Source organism: Ylistrum balloti, unplaced genomic scaffold, assembly GCF_031769215.1.
Source record: "Ylistrum balloti isolate Yb309-2 unplaced genomic scaffold, AGI_CSIRO_Ybal_v1 Utg370646, whole genome shotgun sequence".
In the NCBI taxonomy this organism is placed as follows: domain Eukaryota; kingdom Metazoa; phylum Mollusca; class Bivalvia; order Pectinida; family Pectinidae; genus Ylistrum; species Ylistrum balloti.
The window spans coordinates 443,785-463,063 of NW_026782393.1; the positions used below are offsets into that span (position 1 = coordinate 443,785).

Here is a 19,279-nt window from a genome sequence, read left to right on the forward strand (position 1 = left end):
AATGGGAGCATTCAACTAGTCACAGCTACAAAAGGTCATATCACACGTGTGTCATAGCAAAAAAAAATTAATGGGTGCTAGTAGGCGCTTTTTCATCTAAAATCACTTCATATATAACATACTCTCCAGAGCAAAGGGGATGACGTATCTTTCCGACTGATAAGATAACGACAGCACCACATGTGGTCTCGGCTCCTGAATTAATACAAATCACCCAAGATACACGTCAAATTGCATACGATTTATTAATTTGAATTTTCATCCGATACTGAAGCGAATCTACAAATCAGACCTAGAACTATCCATGACATACTGATGTAAATCTACAACTAAGTTCTAGATCAGTCCTATTAGAATAACTATATATCTCTAGGTTCACCATAAAAGCAGTCAGTTTTCTCCATCTAATCAAGATACCAAACTATTTGTTATACACCAATATAAAACCAGCAATCAGTCCGATCACAACCATTTCGGAGGTTACAAACAGAACATTGTCAATGAAAGTAACAATGTCACCCTTTTCAAGATCCGTTTGGTCATCAATAAAGCGTTTTATATTCTTGTAGTATTTCGGATCATTGTTGAAGTCCTCTGGCACGTTGTCTGTGGGGGCGTTTGAAACCACTGATTCTATATTACAGATTTCACGATCTTTTATCTTAAATCGCAAAACAATTCGTTTCAACCATCCTGGAAATTGGCTCACACTTGTTTTTGCATCCCAGCGTAGACTGAAAATTGTTAGTATTATCAGTACACAGCTGAATAACATTGCGACAAGTAGAAAGTAGGAAATTCCCGCCATCGGTTCGGATACCTTTGGCATACTATCACTAACGATTGTCATGTATACAGCCAGAGACAGAAACATGGTGATGCTGTAGGAGATTCTCTCACCAGATGCGGCCGGCAGGAGAAACACAAATGGATGCAGGAAACACAGTATATACACGGGCATTATCATGGAAAAGATGAAGTATACTGATTTTCTTGTCAAAGAAATTTTATACTCGATGACACTGCTTTCATCGCTTTCAGGCATGTTTGCTGAGATACTCTCAACATTCCATTCACCATTTGGGCTTAAATACTGCATGTTGTATCGTGGTTGTAAGAATGAAAGCTGTATTTCTGAAGCAACATAGCCCCATGGTACTATCAATAAAGAACACTTCTGTGAGTCGTTAGGGAAATTTGTCATATCAATTTCACAAGTTGATCTTATCATCTTTCCTGGGTTTACAAGAATGTAACCGGAATTATAAATTCTTGCATCAAAATCAGAGATATCAAATTTTTCCATGTTTGCCGAAGAGGATAACAGAAAAATTTTCGGTGCCCAAATCTTCGAAGAATTCACCATTACAGTTTGTATACCGCCATAGTCGTCTGGTTGCCAAGACAACCTGAAATCCTTCCACAGCATATTGAGTCCTCCACTCAAAGTTATAGAACTAGCCAGTTCGTCAACATCGAGAATGGAGAAAAGAAAAAGAGTCGTGTTTACTAGAACTGTGTCCTCCAAGTTCCTAGCGGGACGTAAATCTCTACTGTAGTTAGAGAAGATATTATCCATCAGTCGAGTCATGTGCTCGAAGGTTCCGACAGCATACTCTATCGGGAGGCACTGTAATATCATAACTAGGATAAGGAGGGATTTATTTACCTTCATTCTCAACTGTTTTAAGCTTACTACCTTAAGATGCCACTCTGAATAGGATTTTCGATATCATCCGACAACGAGAGTCACACTTGGTTCACTTCATATAGGCTCCTAAAAATGGATGAAATGCATTGAATAATATTTAATTTAATTTAAGAATAGATATAGAATATTTTTTCAATTATATCACTATGATGACCGTAAAGTTTCCCCGTAATTTGCATCAACTTGCATCTTTTGAAACCTCATGTTACGAGTTTGTCCGTCAATTGACATTTTTCAGGAAAATTGTGATGATTGGAACAAGCCCTTAAATATCGGGAACTGAAACATGTACATACCCAAGGTTTGGGATGTTGGTAAGTAATTTCACGATCACAACTAATTTCATATCACACAAGAAAACAACTAAATGGTAATAACGGTCATTCTATAACAAAATGAATAATATCTGAACTGGAGCAATATTACTAACCATTTTAAACGGTATCAAGATGAAGATTTATTCAAATATGGACTGTTACTGACCTTGCGGTAACAAAAAGGTTCGGCTGATCCTACTTGTCTACAGGCCATAACGAACGATAAGTTACAACCCTATCGAATGAGAAATCAGTTTCGGCTTGATCGCTATCTTTATGGGTTGCCATGGAAGCAACAATAATTATTATCAAATAGGATTTCATATCAAATTAATTACTTTCACATTCAGAATCATGAGAATAATGTCAAAAAAATATTCAGAATCACAGAGGGACTATTGTTAAAATACACTCTGAATTAGACAGCAGAAATCATGATAAGATTATTTCCTGTAGGAAAAGATCGAGATGATCGGCTAATGTAGAAGAGCCTACGAAATACGTTTTTTTTTTTTTTTTGTCATAGAGTTTCCATGAGGGTACCAGTAATCTTGAATTTGTAGTGCTGAGTGCAATTTTAAACGACTACTTTGTTTAATTTATATTGCTCAATGGAAATTTGAAGAATGATGAATAAAACAGAAAAGGAAGGAAATGTAGAATGGACATATCGCTTACGGTCTTATATGCGCATGATTTCTTTTTCTTTTATTCAATATAGCGTAGTAAGTATGCTAATTGTAAGCTCTTAGCTAAAATTCATTGTGATATTTTCTTAGCTTTGGAGTGTTTTAATGTGGAATATATTTTACTGGTTGTTTCGGGATACGACTAATACCATTATTATGGGGGCACACAAGTTAAACCTCCCGTATGTTGTTCAGTGATTTAGCCACCAACTTCTTCAATGAAATCCTTCCTTAAAATCTTAAAATGATAAAATAAACATGACAATCTTATCCTAAAAAAGAGACGACGTCGAAGTTGCTGTTTGAACAATATTACGATGTCACCGCAACATTAAAATGAGTTATGATAATCTGCTCCATGTTTTCAAATAGACCAATATGTTGCCAATCACTTGCATGCTATTGGATGACTTATCTGCTCACCTACTCAGTATGATAAATCATCTGTAAAACCTAATAGCAAATCCACTAATTAATCCAGTAACTACTATTTCCGTGGTCACGAATAAAGCATTGTCAATGAAATCGACAACGTCTTTCTTTTGTAGATCCGTCTTTTCATTCACAAAATGGTTTCCTTTGTCCTCAGATGCAATGTTGACATCGGGTTCTTCAGACATGTTTGAGCTAGAGTTATTTGCGATAGAATTTTTGTGAGCGAGTGATTTATTACAAAATATTTTCTTTTCTTTTTTCTTCAATCGCAATACGATTATTTTCAACCATTTTGGAAATTGCTTCGTATCAGTAACTGCATCCCAGCGTAGACTGAAAATTGTTAGTATTATCAGCACACAGCTGAGTAACATTGCGACAAGTAGAAAGTAGGAAATTCCCGCCATCGGTTCGGATACCTTTGGCATACTATCACTAACGATTGTCATGTATACAGCCAGAGACAGAAACATAGTGATGCTGTAGGAGATTCTCTCACCAGATGCGGCCGGCAGAAGAAACACAAATGGATGCAGGAAACACAGTATATACACGGGCACTGCCATTGACATCATGAAATATGCTGACCTTCTTGTCAAAATGATAGTATAAACGAGAGCACTGGTTCCGTTTTCATGTTCAGGAAACTTTCCCGGTGAGATGCTATCAACATTCCATTCACCATTTGGGCTTAAGAAACCGAGATCGAAGCTTGGGTCAAGATAGGAAAGTTTTATTTCTTTAGTGTAGTATCCCCAAGCTATTAGAGACATATGACATGTCTGTGAGTCGGTAGGGAAGTTCGTCATATCAACAACACACGAACACTTAAACACCTTTCCTGGACTCACAAGCATTACACCATGATTGTTTATTCTGATGTCAAAATCATTCATACTCAACCTTTCTATGTCTGCTGTAGAAGAGAACTGGAAAATTTTCGGTGTCCAAACCTTAGATGAATTCACCATTATGCTCGGTATGCCACCGTAGCTGTCTGGTTGCCACATTAGCCGAATATCTGTCCACATCACATTTATTCCTCCACTCAGAATAAGAGACCCAGCCAATTCGTCAACGTCATGAACGGTGAGAATATAAAATGATACGTTAACAACAACTGAGTCCTCCCATTTCTTGGTGGGACGTATCTCTGTTCTATAGTTAGAGAACATGTCGTCCATCAGTCGAGTCATGTTTGCTATGTTACCAGTCACGTGTAGTATCACGTGACAATAAGATATTAATAGAATGATGATATCTGCTCCTTTCATTCTGAGAGGCTGTTACGTCTAACAAGATGTCAATACTTTGTGGCGGATTTACGACGACAGAATAGACCCACCTACCTCTAAAAAGAAAACAAAAGTAATGTTTTAAGTCCCTGCGTTATTGAAACGATCTCAGCTGTAAGTCGCCTGATGTATGTCTTCAACTTTACTGACAAATCCTGTATAGACGAAATAATTGTTATTTGAAAATTATTCTTATTTTGCTTTGCAACGTTTAAGTGTTATAAAATGTTTTATGGTTTTTAAATATATTTATGGAAAGAGAACCCAAACAACAAGTAAAATACCGATAATGCAACAGAATGTTCATTCCAATTCAATGAAATTACTTGGCAATAAAATATCAATAAACTAAACTAAACTAATTCAATGAAACCAGGGCAAAATATGAACAAAGGAATGATATTCTTGGAGACTCCTGAAAAAGTACAAGGAGAATGAGAGCAGGTGTTCCGGGCGAGTAAGTGTCTTCAGCTTCTATGTTGACACCGGCTATGTAAATCAAAGTAAGCAATGTCTAACTCAAATGAGAACAAGGTAATGAAGGTGTCGGCTAGGTATTAATCGTCTCGAAAATTTTGATGTATGAATGTATTTTTATTTGAAAAATTATTATTTTTACGATAGTATCCATCATTAAAGTAAGCTACTCCTTAAAACATTAACACATAGAGGCTACTATTTAGTAAATAGAAATATGCAGTATATTCGAACTAAAATGTTGATACACAAAAGAAATCGTTAAACTTAATTAAGTGGTCGGCACTTTATGATCTGTAAACAGTCTGTTGTTTATTACGTTCTATCTACCAAATTGTGGCTAATATTGTTTTCTTGTAAAACGTGTGTAATTTAAAAAAAACTTTTCAAAAACTGCACAAATGATGAAAATTGTGTAATCAGTTGTTCTGTATTAGGAATAGTGATAAGAGGCCAATTACAGGACATTAAGGTATCCCAGATCAGGTTTTGTCCCATGCTCATCTGTTATCTTAGTATATATTTAATATTATTCAAAGTATCAAATAAAGGACAAAAATAAATAAACGAATAAAATAAATTTAGTTTATAATTTAAAAAATCATGTATTGTATCACCAAACTACAATATAATACAATGTACATATAAATTGTATTCACACTGTCGATCACCCTTGCTTAACAGCTATGTCCAGATTCTATCTCACCCTGTTAAATATATAGCGGAGTAGCTTTTTCTATATCAATATCCATTATGTAAGACTAAATTTGTAGTTAGTTTACATGAGTATTTTTTATATTCGAATGAAATGAAGTCGCTTACCTTCTGATTATCTGCTGGTTTTTGCAAGAATTCCTTTCGGCATCATTTCAAAATGCTTCTTTAAACAGATATGTCCACCAATCAGAGGCGACCAATAATCAATTAGCTTTACAAACTGTGTCTACCACACGTTGCTATCATCACTTTAAAACTGATATCGACTAATTTTATTTGCTTTATACGACTGTCTGTTAGTATGATATCGGGATCACTTCTAATGTGGTTGGACGAAAGATTCTACAAATAACTCACAAGTGAATGGCACCTTTTCATAATTTAGAGTGAGATACAGTAGAGCCAAACAATGAATTAAACTAAGGACCTGAATTCTGAAGCCTAAGAAGCGACTAATGAAAAATGTGATCAAAAGGTAAATCCAAATCTAGACAAGGAGATGTAGCAGACCCATAATTGAATAAATAAATATGTCCTTTCGGGATCAAAATGGGTGTAGTGGATTAAATTTGTAACATTTCTTAGCACCATCCTTGTAAAGAACAAACGTATAACATTTTGCAGGTCGGTAGTTTTACTTTAGAATACTTAAGCTTGCTCGTTCACTAATATTCATTTTTGTTTTACACAACCATTAAGTTTTTTGAAGAACACAGAACTATTGTGTTCATAGACATGGTGTGATTCAACAAGAAGCCTTTCATCACCGAGACGTTGAATAACAATTATAGTGTTGTGTGTAGACACACCTTGAATTACAAATAGTATGTTGCAGAAAGTGCCATTTAATTTCTATTGCAAACAACACGTTTGCCTGTCAAGATGACAAATGGGGCGTTTTCTTCTTTGTTTAAATATGTCTGCTTCTGTAGTCCAAAAGGTATCCAGTTGCAATCATACACTTATAGTTCAATTGTTTGTATAACCCTGTGGTAATGGAACATTTTGAGTAGGACTTTACAGAATCAAAGTTATCACATCAGAGTAAACACCACACAGTGACAACCATGGGTATAATTCTCCATTCAGTCTCTAATATGGTATAATGAGGCATACCGGAACAAATTGTTTGAGATCAAAGTCAGCCCCTTTAGTTGCATACAATTTACATCAATGAAACTAAGACCTTACATGGGGCTCTTGAATCAAATCATATTATGTTACCTTAATGTAGTATTGACATTGTTTCACGACAAATTCGAAAACAAATATATTTATATGTCGACGTTTGAATAAAGACAATGGCGTCAAGAACACATTAAAACAAAGGCTATTTGATATGTCAATTCGAATGTCCCTTCGTCAGGCCCACTTATAACTTCTATCAGTGTACAATGCTGAATGATGGGCGTTATAACAATGTGGTTAAATCGGCATTTCGATTTAATGTGATTATTTAGCATATACATTACAGTTTACACTTATATGTTTATTTCCCATATGTAAATTTCCCAATCCTAGTAGTAATAAACATGTTACAGGTAATTCATATTCAAGTAATTATTCCAAATACCACATAGATAAATAGTAAAAAGTATTGTCACTTACATCCGTATGCTATGACGTCACCTCACCTAAATAAAAAAAATCGGGACTTTACACTCAGAATTACGTACTTTGAGAATTGCTTGGTCTGACAATAACGTATCCCTTGGTGCTTAATGTAGTCCCATTGACAAATGAAAAGCAATTCAAATTATAATGACACTATGAATTATCTAAAGGGAAAAAGGTTAGGTCCAGATCTTCGACTAATATAGATATGGTGTCATTTCCATTAGTGTTAACAGGTATTATAGGTTATCGACCTTGCAATGTAAACTGAAATACAATTACTTGTTTGTTCAGCAATAAATTCTTGTGTTAAACGCATATTCACCAGATCAATGTGGAGCAATAGTCATTTTACACTGTCCACGCCTCTTTCATGGATGACTTTGTTTTCATAAGAGGCTGCATTTATCGAAGAGCTTATCAAAGCAGGTTACAAAGACGTTGCGAAAATCTCAAATGTCACTCGACCATGTTAATCCCACCAGAAATGTAAATTAAGGAAAAGACAGACTTTTCTATATCAGCCGCTTATCTCGACCTTTTCCTACAACGAAACCAACATGGACAGCTTTCCACCAAGCTGTAAGATATGCCTGATCATGGATTTCTATTTCCGATTGTAAATTGTCCATTACTGTAAAGCAATATTTCTGCATCCCAAACCTGTCGCTATAATTATAACACTGGGAAATATTATATTACTTTGTGCGATATGAAGTTTGTGTTTGATGCTCGTTAGTATATCTGGTGATTCCTACTGTTAACCTAGTTCTCAAATGTAAACATGGCATTACTTGCTTGGACTGACTGAGAACCAGAAGTCGCTTCTCCCTCCGGAACACAATTTATCATGAGTCTCTGTGTAAAATCTTTCTTTTGCTCATACTTTACTATAGTTTCAAATTTCAAGTTTTGATTAACAGGTTATACTCATATATAATTATTCGCCCCCTCACTAGTTCGACAAAGGGAAGTAATTCTTGGTATATAGCCGATCAGAACACCTCGCAAGGGTATTCCGAATGTGAGTTTATAGAATATCGATAGTCAGCACCATCGGAAGAAGCCATTGATACCTATTACTATCATTGATTATGTTTGAGTGGTCTGTCTAAAGCACTGGGATAAAATAAAACAAAGTAAAGCTATGATCTCTGTGTACATTGTAAATGTGTTATTGATTTGTATTGTATCCTATCTTGTTTCCTGATGGGTTTTATATTTGGTTTGGGTAACGTCCATTTTGAATAATATTTAGGTTCGATTCATTTATCTCTAAGGCCCATCAGATATATCCAATTATTTCATTTATCATAACATGCGAATGTAGAAGATGCGAACAGTTTGACAGTCCAATATATGCATACCATTAAACTAAAATATCACACTTATTCCCGTTGCAACAAACTATGGTCAAAAATGTTTTTCTTTTAAGTTAACTGCAGTTCCTCCTCGACAGAAAATGTAAGATCCTAGGTGTCATCATCAACTTCATAATTCCTGTCAAGTACTTTTAAGTCGCTTTCAGCTTCGCAAGCCATTTGATTCCACCAAAGGCCCTGCTGAGAATAAACTGATGATATTCTAGTTCACTTGACACCGTTCGACCCCGCCTAAGCATTTGGGTGTCAAAAATGGTCAAGATGTGCATAATAAATCTATCTAATTTTCAAGTATTTTTTAAATAGAAATAAACAAATTTTACTCAAAAATGCATTTTTTTTACATAAACTATCGTAACCATTACCCACTTAAGACAAAATGGGTGACTCTAGGGTACAGAAACTGAGCACACAGTGTATATTTTTTTCATATTTCAATCTGTTGGTCATTCCCTGATCAGGCCCCTGAGAAATGTAGGCTGTGTAATTCACTTTTCTGTTTTGTCTTTGGTAATGGAAGGCTTCCACAAAATTTAATTGAAATTGGTTTTGGAGTTCAATTGTTTACGGACGGACGGACGATGCACGACGCCGGACAAAAAACCATTGTCATGTTTCACTTGATACGAAACTCAAGTGACCTTAAATCTACTGCATTGTTGTTTTATGTTTATGACCTATGAGGAAATCTTGTACTTAACATCTCCTTCAGGTACAATGACTAACGCGAAGAGATGAAAACCATGTTCCGAACAAATTTTGAAAATCTACTTTGGAAAACTAAATATATCAAAGGAAATGTCAGCGAAAACCGATAGTGTTCTACCAGTGACATTTTAGACGTTGGCAATCATTCAGGGACAATTACTCTCAGCGCTGGATTGGTTGTTTCCACCAATTCCCAATTGTCATAAGAACCTTAGAATATCAGTGTAACAGAGACCATTATTTATTTCAATGCCTCCGCTAGGAATCGAATCCAGGACCCCTGACTTACTATTTATTAGCCGAGTGGAATATTGCGGTTAGTATTTTACCAAGGTTACATCAGGGATAACACATGATATCGGGAATTCCTGAAAGATTAGGAGACTTTCCTCATTTCTGTTATTATGTACTCTAGATAACGGAGATGTTTGGTTCGGAACAATTCGACGTGTGATGAAATGCCTCTAATTGTTCTGAAGCAAGGTCCGTCCTGACAGCAACAAATATAGATGCTGTCTATGATCAGGCCGTGAGTTGTCATTTTTAGTAACACTATTGAAGACGGAAAATTTCATTCCTGAATTGTATATTCAAAACTGCAGCAAAATCTAAAGGGGAAACATTTTGTCATGCACGCGATCATGGGCTACAATAGAAGCTTGCCGAATCAGAAAGGGGTGATTTATTATTTCATTCTGCTGGCCTTCCCATGTATGTTTTCTTTCTTCAATGTTCAAATGCTCTGTATATTGCAAATAGTTTTGAATTTCCTTCTATGCTAACACGTTCCTAATCAATCCACTCTCGTTGGCAGCTTTCCAATTCTCCAAATTAGATCCACTACACGTGGAAACTGGGAAGATTGTTAGGAGTCGTCCTATTGGCACGAGAGAAAGAAATAGTGCTCACAATGTCGAGTCTGGCGATTTCGTCCTGTATGCCCGTCAATGTTCCATAGTCGCGGCAGAATTCAGCACTTTTGGAGGATGTTTTAGACTAGTTCCAGAATACCATTTACAAAATTTCAATGAGACAAAATACTGTGATATAGAGTAGGTTCTCAAAATCTGAGCGAGTCCCAATGGAAAAGTGCAGTCCAGGACTCAATTATCATTCCAAAATATCCCTGATAATTCTAGAATTCCTTTGAGGTCTCAAAATAAGTCAAATTCACTAATCTATTAGATAAAAAGAAAGTTTCAATTTTAACACGGAAACACAACAGATACGTAAGGGTGTAACGAGACAGGGGTATGTAATGATGGTAAATGTTTCTCAACGTGCACCTTTCCTGACCACAGATATGTTAACTTCGAGGAAAAAGCAGATTTACTATGAATTCATGGTCTGGGCAATGATGCATCTTAATTTGATCACAATTCACTGACTAGCAGGTTACCCAAGGTCAGGATTCTGGTATCTATGCTTTCTCATGAAACATGTTTTGTACTTTTAATTCATTAGAACACACATATAGAAGCACATGTATATATATATATTTTTAAGTATCCGGTATCGAAATTATGAAATTATTGAAATGATGCGGTAATTATATCTCCTTACATTTCGACTACTTCGGATTGCACGATCGTTTGATTAAAGTTTTTGCTTTATCAAATGTTTGTGCCAATAGCAATATTGTAAAAGGGACACTAAAAACTGTAGACTGACATTTCTTTGATCTCATCAAAATAAAGTCCATCCAAATAAACCCAACCACCATTTTCAGACTTAACTAATTTTTTCTAGCTGCCGGGAACAACACAAATCAAAGTCCAAGGGAGATAACTCTTACACAGTAATCCCATTCCTGTGCCGACTAAATCTCTCGAAATTTTTATTTAGCATATTCATTACTTTGAACAGGGTTAGTTCGTAGTTTGCCCAGCTAAGACTTTTTTCTTTTCTTTTACAATCCAGCAAGATGAAGGTACATCTATAAAAACCATGTTGTTTTGTAGTCAGCCAAAATACAACAAGAGTGCCGTAGACACTGAACTCCGCCACAAAATATAAAGGTCAAGATTGGTCCTTTTAATTATCGCTTTTTACATGTCTGTATACATTAGCTCAAAATGAAGTCTGTGAGACCAGTAAGCTTAGCTGGAAGAGACAGGGACCCGAGATCATAAATCTTACAAAAATCAAAGAACCGAAAAATCGTCCCTTTATGCACATCTACCCGTTGTAGTAGCGATATTGAGCAAGTTTCATGAAAATCTGACGATTAGTTCAGGAGTTGCGTTCACAAGAAATGGATGTACAGACAGACGGAGAAGATGACGCCAATATACGACCGTCTCCGGCAGCGTATAAAAAGAATTGTAGTTGAGTGTACAGGTTACCTAACAATCCTCACATAGTTGGATTTGGTTTTAGTAAAGGTGTATATTTGCAGTTTCATTGATAACTTTTCCTCTCGAAATCTACTACATATAAATGCATTACTACAATTCATGTTTTTTTTCCATGGATGTCTATTTTTGTGGATCAAAAGTTGCTATAATTTCAATGCTTATGTAATACCAACAAAATCAATGATTTTACATATGTCAGCTCAAGTAAAACAAAAACGTACACTGTTTTCCCATCAAAGGTGACCTTTATTAATTTAATGTTTTGCCACCAAGACAAGACCAGTCCCTAAATTCACATCTAAATCATCCTCCTGAGCAGGGGGTTAATCTGTGTGTCCCGACAGCCGAAGTCTCCACCATCGTTGTAGTGGTTGTATTTCCTTCTCCAGCCACCGTTGGGCGTGTTCATCTTAAAGTGCCACATAAAGTTTGTTGCAGCTTTGAAGTTGGGTCCGACAGTGTAGATCTCATGGATCAGATCTTCCATACAGATGATGCCATATTGACCTACAGAAGAAGAAGAAAAAACTATTTTGATGTATCTATAAGTTATTTTCAATCTGTTCTGATGTGGTCTCATGTCTTTGAGCGAGAAACTCTACCTTAATTACTTTGGTACAAATTTTTTTTTTTTTGAAGAGTCAAGGTCCATGATAAAAAAAAGTGACAACTATTATGACAAAACACTCATTTGTTGTTCTGACAAGTAGATTTTGCGGATGGACGAGTGATTTTTATTGGCGACTAGTCGGTCAGATGAGTAACTAATGAGTATCTAATAATGAAAATCACAAAAAATGTTCAGTACATCACCAGGAAAGTTTGTAACTGCCGGACACAACAAAGGAGTTTCTTGTCCAGACATGTGCTTTTCGCAAGGATATATGTTGGATCCGAGTGTTCAAATTGAACATTCCAGATAAACTATTAGATAGCAAAATAATTTGGGATGTAAACAATAAAGAATGTCTATTAAACTCCTAAAATCTGTTTTTATTGTGGTATCCCTTCGATATCAATTATCACTTCTTAATTTACGTACCTAATTGTTTCTCGATGATAGAGTTGTCAGTAAGTGGGATTCTCCTACCATCAACCTTGGCATAACCACGCTTGTAAACAAGCTCTTTCACACTCTTCAGGTTTGGGTATCTGAAACAAAAGATGATACAAATAATTGTACATCAAAACAAAAAGGATGCAATAATTTTAAATGATATCCTCCAAAGGGCTGTACCTATGTAATTTTACATCCAGGGAAACTTTAGACAGAACTCTTTCCTAAAACTTCCTCAAACTAAATACTATAAAATTGAAATTGCTTGAATTATGTACCAAAACAATCCACATTTAAATAAAACAAGAAACCCAGTAACAAATATATATACTTTATAAACAAAACTGTGCGAGTTCTGAATGAATTTATGACATATTCAAGATATCCTTTTCTTTTCTAGGAAAAAAGGTCCATAAAGAATTTTTTTATGTAATACCATGTCCTACAAAACGATTTACTTCTGAACAATTCAAAATTTACATCAAGCTATCAATTTTCTTGTTCATCCATCATAACAAAATTGAGTCATCACTTTCATTAAGAAGACATTTGGTACTAATCACGTAGATGAACAAAATGTGTTGAAGCCAAGTAACAAGGCATTCTTCCCATATATTACATCTGAAGGTCCTTCATGTGTTTCTCTGAATCTTGTTTCTAAAGTGATCAATCTACCATTTATTTTGCAATTCCTTTTAAACTTTATTGCTGAAATAATTGATCACAAAATGTACAATTCAAGTATTTTTAAAAATTCTACCAGTCCCAACCAAATTCTACAAAGACAGGACATGTAGATTTATCACAATTTCAATGCAAGAAGTTTGATTTGGAAATCTATCTACAGGAAGAAAGCACACTAAAACTCCAGTACCCTTATCAAGTATATTTATGTAGAAAGCAAATATAATAATACCAATAATAGGTTATTTAAATTTTTTTGTGTAGGTTTGAACATTCAACAGAAGACATATGCATTTATATATTTATAGCGAGTTTCAAAATAGTGAGTTTCAAAATATTTAAAACATGACTGTTAAAACATGCCAAAATGTTATTATCAAACAATTCACTTTACTATTGCTGAATATATGCTGGGTCTTCATCAGATATTTGCTGGTAAATAATTTTCTCTAATATTCTCTAAGCTGTGCAATATTTCAATGTTTGTTCATCCATCATAACGAAATTGATTCATCAGTTTCATTAAGAAGACATTTGGTGCTAATCATGTAGATGAACAAACATGCGAACACATAAGAAACTATATTATCAAAGGTGATCTATTAAATGAAAGAATACATCTGTTTTGCTTTCAAATCTTCAAAATGTAGTACCCACATGTGATTTGTTTTGGAAAGCCTGCTCAGACATTTTCCAAAAACGTAATGGAGCAGATAACAAGACTTTACTAGGAACGAAATAAGACAGTAAATGATCTGGAGCTTGCATGCTTTCTGACACGCATAGCCCATGTAGACTTCAATCACTAACACCTCAGCATAAGTTTTTAGTGATACTTGCAGTCTTAGCATAGGTTTTGTGATACTTAAAGCCCCAATATACGTAACATTCACCAAAAATTTAGTGTAGAATCACACATAATTATTGAGATATTCTCTAAGATGTAGTTAAAATTAAGTTATTCAAACAATAGTTACTATGACTTTGTGCATAAAGTATTGATATATGAGCAGTTGAAACTCACTATTTGTAAACACACCTCCATTTTAAACACCGCCATCGAAATTACGATTGTTGCCGAACCACGTCGGAAAGTTCATGACCTGATCTTGCGAGAGTTGAGGTTTCTACTTATAGAGGAAGCACATGCAGATATGTCTACGGTAAGTTTTGTTTACAAACATGGTTTGCGAAGTCTTGTCGTAGACTTGAGGTATTCCTGTGATAAACATTCAGTTTTTGGGAAATTATTAGAAGGAATAATTAGTTTAGAAACGATACGACGCACAATTATAACGTAAGAATTCAGAACTGGCCTGATGTATGATTGAAAAAAAGGAAGCGACTGGTGAACGTCTGTATTGTGTCTGCCATGTTTACACACGCAGAATATGCGCATGCGCAATGTCATCGCTACGAGCGGTAATGTATGAACTATTGTGGGTCCCACATTGTTTATTTTCCGATTTTTTCAATTTTTATTTAAATTGAAAACAGTCAGTTTTATTTTCTTTAATTAAAGGAAAGTTTTTGTTTTGTTACATATATTACGGGGAAAATAAGATAAATTTTGTTTTTTTTTTCTAGTGATTTTTACATATATTGGGGCTTTAAATCTGTCTACAGATTTCAAACACTTACCCCCATGTAATAAATGGCTCAGCAATTCTAAGCATGTTGATCGTGGCTTTGTTCAGGCGAATGAACACACCATTGTTGATCTGTCTCAAGCGGAACAACTGCATCACCTTCCTGGGTCGTGGATGGACTCCGTTGATACTAAAAAAGATATTTATATTCAGATATATTTCATTGATTATTTATTTTCCATCAATAGATTATCAACAGTGATTATATTTCTTAGTTATTTGGTAATCAATATGATTCAATAATCAATAGCAACAAGTTTCTAGAACCACTGCCATCCTGACCCAAATCTTAAGGTGACATATGCAGTTTGGATCTGTCGCGTTTTGGAAATTTTTAAGACCACTATGTAAATCAGGACACTGGAAGTAACTTAAGACTTTCTATGTGGTAAGAGACTGGAGGTTTTAGAGGTTTTTGCATGTAATTTCCTAGACTTTCTATGCGGTAAGACACCAGTTTTAGAGGCTTTTGTACATACTTTCCTAATATGATTCTTAGAGTAATTAGTTGAATATCAACAAAGTTAAGAAAAGGATGGGATTAAATACTTTATCATAGTGAAGATTACAAAAAACATGTAACAATCCCTTTCATTTTGGCCTGGTATTGCATAGGAAGTCAACAAGATTCTTTATAAAGAAATTGCTATAACTTGACATTTATCTTATTCTAAACTAATAAAACAGTTAAACGAGGTTTTCACATGTATTTATATGTAGACCCTGTGTAGTAGTGATGGGATGATCATAATACATATAATTATTACAATATAATTACTTAACTATTTAATCTCATCTGATGCAATAATCAATTGTAGTTTTTCATAACTGGTACCTTGCCTTAACATTTGCTTGTTTTTTTAGTAAAAACTAAATTTCTATTGTGCATAATAAAAATGCTAATTGCCAATGATATTCCTTCATATGTTAATTCTTGGCGAGTTATTTTTAGGTTAAGTTTTACAAAATAAAAATACTGCAAGGGGGAATACATTAATTTTCTATGAATATTGAATACACAGTTAACCGATTGTGAAATCAATTGACTACAACAAGAAATCTAGTCGATTTTAACTGGTAATCGATCAAGGATTTTCATTGATTTCCCATCACTATGATAATTTAATCAACTGATTGAATATAGTATTTATAGCTATCTATGAAATGGGCGTAATCAAAATATGTAAACAAAAATTCGAGAAATGCTTTTCTCGTGAGTGAACAATATTCAAATTGACCCTATAATTATCAAAATTGTCGAGCAAACTCAATCAAGAAGATAAATCAACCTTTTGCAACTTAAATCAGCAGAATTTCTTGAAACTTAATGCAACAATATTTTTTTGTTTTGGGTTGTAGATGAAATAAACATAATTGAAGCAGTGAATGGTATTGTTTGATCTTTGTACTATAAAAATGGATTAATCTGTACCCTCGTATCCTCACAACGAATGCCAGTTTGGGTTCATCAGGGACGTAGAAGTTGTTGTGTTTCCTAGCCTCTCTATGGAGACGGATGGTATCTTTCTCCATGGCCCGGTATTCTTTGATGTATTTCTCAGCTCTTTTAAAGATAGCCTGTTTCTTTGCAGCCGTTTTCTAAGAAAATAATAAATGTAATATTTTTCACTTAAAAATATCATATGATAAAATTATATCAAGATTTTATGCACAGAAGAAATGTGTCTCAGTACAGATAATAAATAAGCAAAGATCATAAAACAAAACAGAGGTAGGCTATGCCAATTTAATGAAATGCAATTATGTAGTCTCAAGAACATTTTAGATGTCACTATTAATCCTGTATCTGATGAGAACAAAGTTATTGATGGGATTTGTTACAACTGTCAAGATTTTGTAATGGTAGCCATCACAGAAATGTGCTGGTAACTGTGGTTGTTTGCAGCTTCTAGTTGGAAAAATGAAGTGATTATATTTTGTTGGCAACCGTCAATGGCTTTGATAAGTTGGTAGATTTAAATTCAACAGCACTTAAAAATAAAAAAAACACACAATAGAAACTAAAAAAGGTCGGCAAATTATCTTACAATTGAATTATCTTGGCAATAGTCTATTTTCTTGGGGGAATCCCTGTTCTTTCCCAACCACGAGAAACATTCTCGTTACAGGCCTTCATATCATTAATTCACCAATGCATTTTCTTTACAACCAGTCATGATTTAGGTTTCAATATGCAAGCATCGCTTGGTATTTTATATCCAAACTCATATCAGACTACCTTCAAAACAGCCATGCAGTCTTGCTTTATGAAAGTTGTACACCACTCCCAGCAGCAAACAACATGGAGAAGGGCAAATAATTGAATTTCTGATTGCACTGGAGGCAAATGAAAACCCAAATGCATCGATAATATAGTGTATCTCAAAAGTATTTATACTTTTTCAATGCATAATATTAAAATGGAGTCCACAAGTACCCATGTATACAATTCCTTCTCCGTCCACTCAACAGGAATGCATTTTTTTATATTCTTTCACATATAATACAGTGCCTAATGTCAATCTTTGCAAGTGTCGCTAAAATTTCATGCTTTTATAATGAGGAATTCTGCAAATCAACCAAGACAAGATAAAACACAAAAATGCACAAAGAACTATTAGTATTCAGACTCCCTTTATGTCTCTTCAGCCCCTTTTAATCTCTTTACCTTTTTGCTGAGAATAGCAGCCTTGGCCCTCTTGGCTCGAACTTCTTCATTCCTCTTCCTCTTTTTCAAGAGGGTCTCTGGCACCTGCGGAACCTTCTTTTTTCTGCAAAAAGAATAAATTCTTCAAAACTGATTGGAAGATCCGATACACATTTAAATTATTATTCATTGAATTTTTTTTTTATTCATTCAGTATGTTAATTATCAGACAATCCTTAACCAGAATACATAAGTTTGTAACCCACGTATTGGACTGAAGAATATGGACTTTGTGTGTAAATCATCTATTGCCGTAATCTGTTTAAACGGTTCTGCAAGATAATGTTCACCACTACACAGAATGAAAGTTGCAGACTAATGGCAAACTACGAAAGACCATGTCAGAGAAATGTTAACACAGCGTTACTATCGAGAAATTTGAGTTATTCACGACAAAATAAAGAAGTTATATTAACAACATTTTGATGTAGACGTCGCCATGTTGACATGACGTACAATTTTGTGACGATTATAGTACAATTATAACATGTTGAAGTAAATATACTGATAATACATGTTGTTTTAATACTGAACTGTGATGGGAAATGAGAAAAACATATAAAACTCAAGTTCTGACATGGATGATATCGGATTGAAAATGCATAGCGCTTGCTTCACATACGTTTCCGCCATGATGGCCTATTGAAAAGGCCGCTTCAGATATTTAGCACACAAACTTCCGGTATAAGAAAACACTTATTTTGTGATAATCTTTTGATTTTGTAACAACAAAAATTATTTTACTTAAAAAAGATTTTTCTCTTTTTCATCAATAAACTACTTCTCTGAAGAATTGTTTTTTTTTTTAATTTATTGTCAATGTTGTTAGCGAACCACTGATTTTAGGGTTAAAGGTGATAGGTCACGTTGACTTATAGGCAACAGCATGACAGGTGCGTTGAACTGTCAGTCTCAGTCGCGACGATGGAGAGGAAGGTAGAAAGGATGGATTCCACTGCAGACGACAGTTCTGAAACAGAAACTGTTTTAAGTATTCTGAAAGATTTGATGACATGCTTAAAGCATGTTGTAGTTGCATTGTGTGTGAGTGTATGGAGATTTTTCATTTCACCGCCAAGAAAATGTGTAAAAAATGAAATTGTACTAATCACAGGTAGCGGATCGGGGATCGGCAGACAATTAGCAGAAGAATTTGCTAAACTTGGAGCAATTCTAGTTCTTTGGGATATTCAGGAACGGACAAATTTAGAGACAGCAGAATTAGTTCGACAAGCTGGCGCACAATGTTATTGTTACATTTGCGATGTTGGGTGAGTTTTGTATATATGTAATTCCATCAGCTTGTATACGTTTAGTGTATTTGGTAGGCGAGTAGAAATGATTCCCAAACTATGCTAGAGGCCAACGTGACGAAATGTCAAGTTGTTAGCATGTCATGCCATAGTAACAGCACAGAACAAATTGACCTGTCAACCCTCCCATGATGGTATGGTTTATTGTTCATAATTTAAACAGCCTC

The 19,279-nt window shown here is 34.7% G+C and overlaps 4 protein-coding genes across 4 annotated transcripts in view; 1 reads left to right on the forward strand and 3 right to left on the reverse strand.

Annotated features, from left to right (window-relative positions):
- Positions 1–421: 421 nt before the first annotated feature.
- LOC132557216 (acetylcholine receptor subunit alpha-like) lies at positions 422–1,591 on the reverse strand. The gene has a single exon (XM_060221712.1). It carries the CDS (start codon positions 1,589–1,591, stop codon positions 422–424), a length of 1,170 nt encoding a protein of 389 aa, XP_060077695.1.
- A 1,566-nt stretch (positions 1,592–3,157) lies between these two features.
- LOC132557218 (acetylcholine receptor subunit alpha-like) lies at positions 3,158–4,348 on the reverse strand. Its single transcript, XM_060221713.1, has one exon. The coding sequence runs from the start codon at positions 4,346–4,348 to the stop codon at positions 3,158–3,160; it is 1,191 nt and encodes a 396-aa protein (XP_060077696.1).
- Positions 4,349–11,924: 7,576 nt separating this feature from the next.
- Positions 11,925–18,452, reverse strand: LOC132557220 (large ribosomal subunit protein uL30-like). The gene is made up of 6 exons (XM_060221714.1): positions 18,422–18,452; positions 17,761–17,863; positions 16,525–16,691; positions 15,085–15,222; positions 12,745–12,854; positions 11,925–12,209 (listed from the first exon to the last, which is right to left on the reverse strand). Exons 1-6 carry the CDS (start codon positions 18,430–18,432, stop codon positions 12,001–12,003), a joined length of 738 nt encoding a protein of 245 aa, XP_060077697.1. The 5' UTR covers positions 18,433–18,452; the 3' UTR covers positions 11,925–12,000.
- A 271-nt stretch (positions 18,453–18,723) lies between these two features.
- The window catches only part of LOC132557233 (epidermal retinol dehydrogenase 2-like), a 44,487-nt gene continuing 43,931 nt past the window's right edge, over positions 18,724–19,279 (forward strand). Inside the window, exon 1 of the mRNA XM_060221729.1 lies at positions 18,724–19,070. Coding sequence (XP_060077712.1) covers positions 18,724–19,070 — 347 coding nt within the window. The remainder of the gene's footprint in view (positions 19,071–19,279) is intronic.

What these genes read in the sequence shown, in the direction of transcription:
- LOC132557216 (XM_060221712.1), bottom strand. Translation starts at nt 1,591, where the DNA reads ATGACTCGACTGATGGATAATATCTTCTCTAACTACAGTAGAGATTTA.
- LOC132557218 (XM_060221713.1), bottom strand. Translation starts at nt 4,348, where the DNA reads ATGACTCGACTGATGGACGACATGTTCTCTAACTATAGAACAGAGATA.
- LOC132557220 (XM_060221714.1), bottom strand. An exon ending in CTGCTATTCTCAGCAAAAAG is followed by an intron (nt 16,692 to 17,760) that starts GTAAAGAGATTA and finishes TTATTTTCTTAG; the next exon opens with AAAACGGCTGCAAAGAAACA. An exon ending in TATCATCGAGAAACAATTAG is followed by an intron (nt 12,210 to 12,744) that starts GTACGTAAATTA and finishes CTTCTTCTGTAG; the next exon opens with GTCAATATGGCATCATCTGT.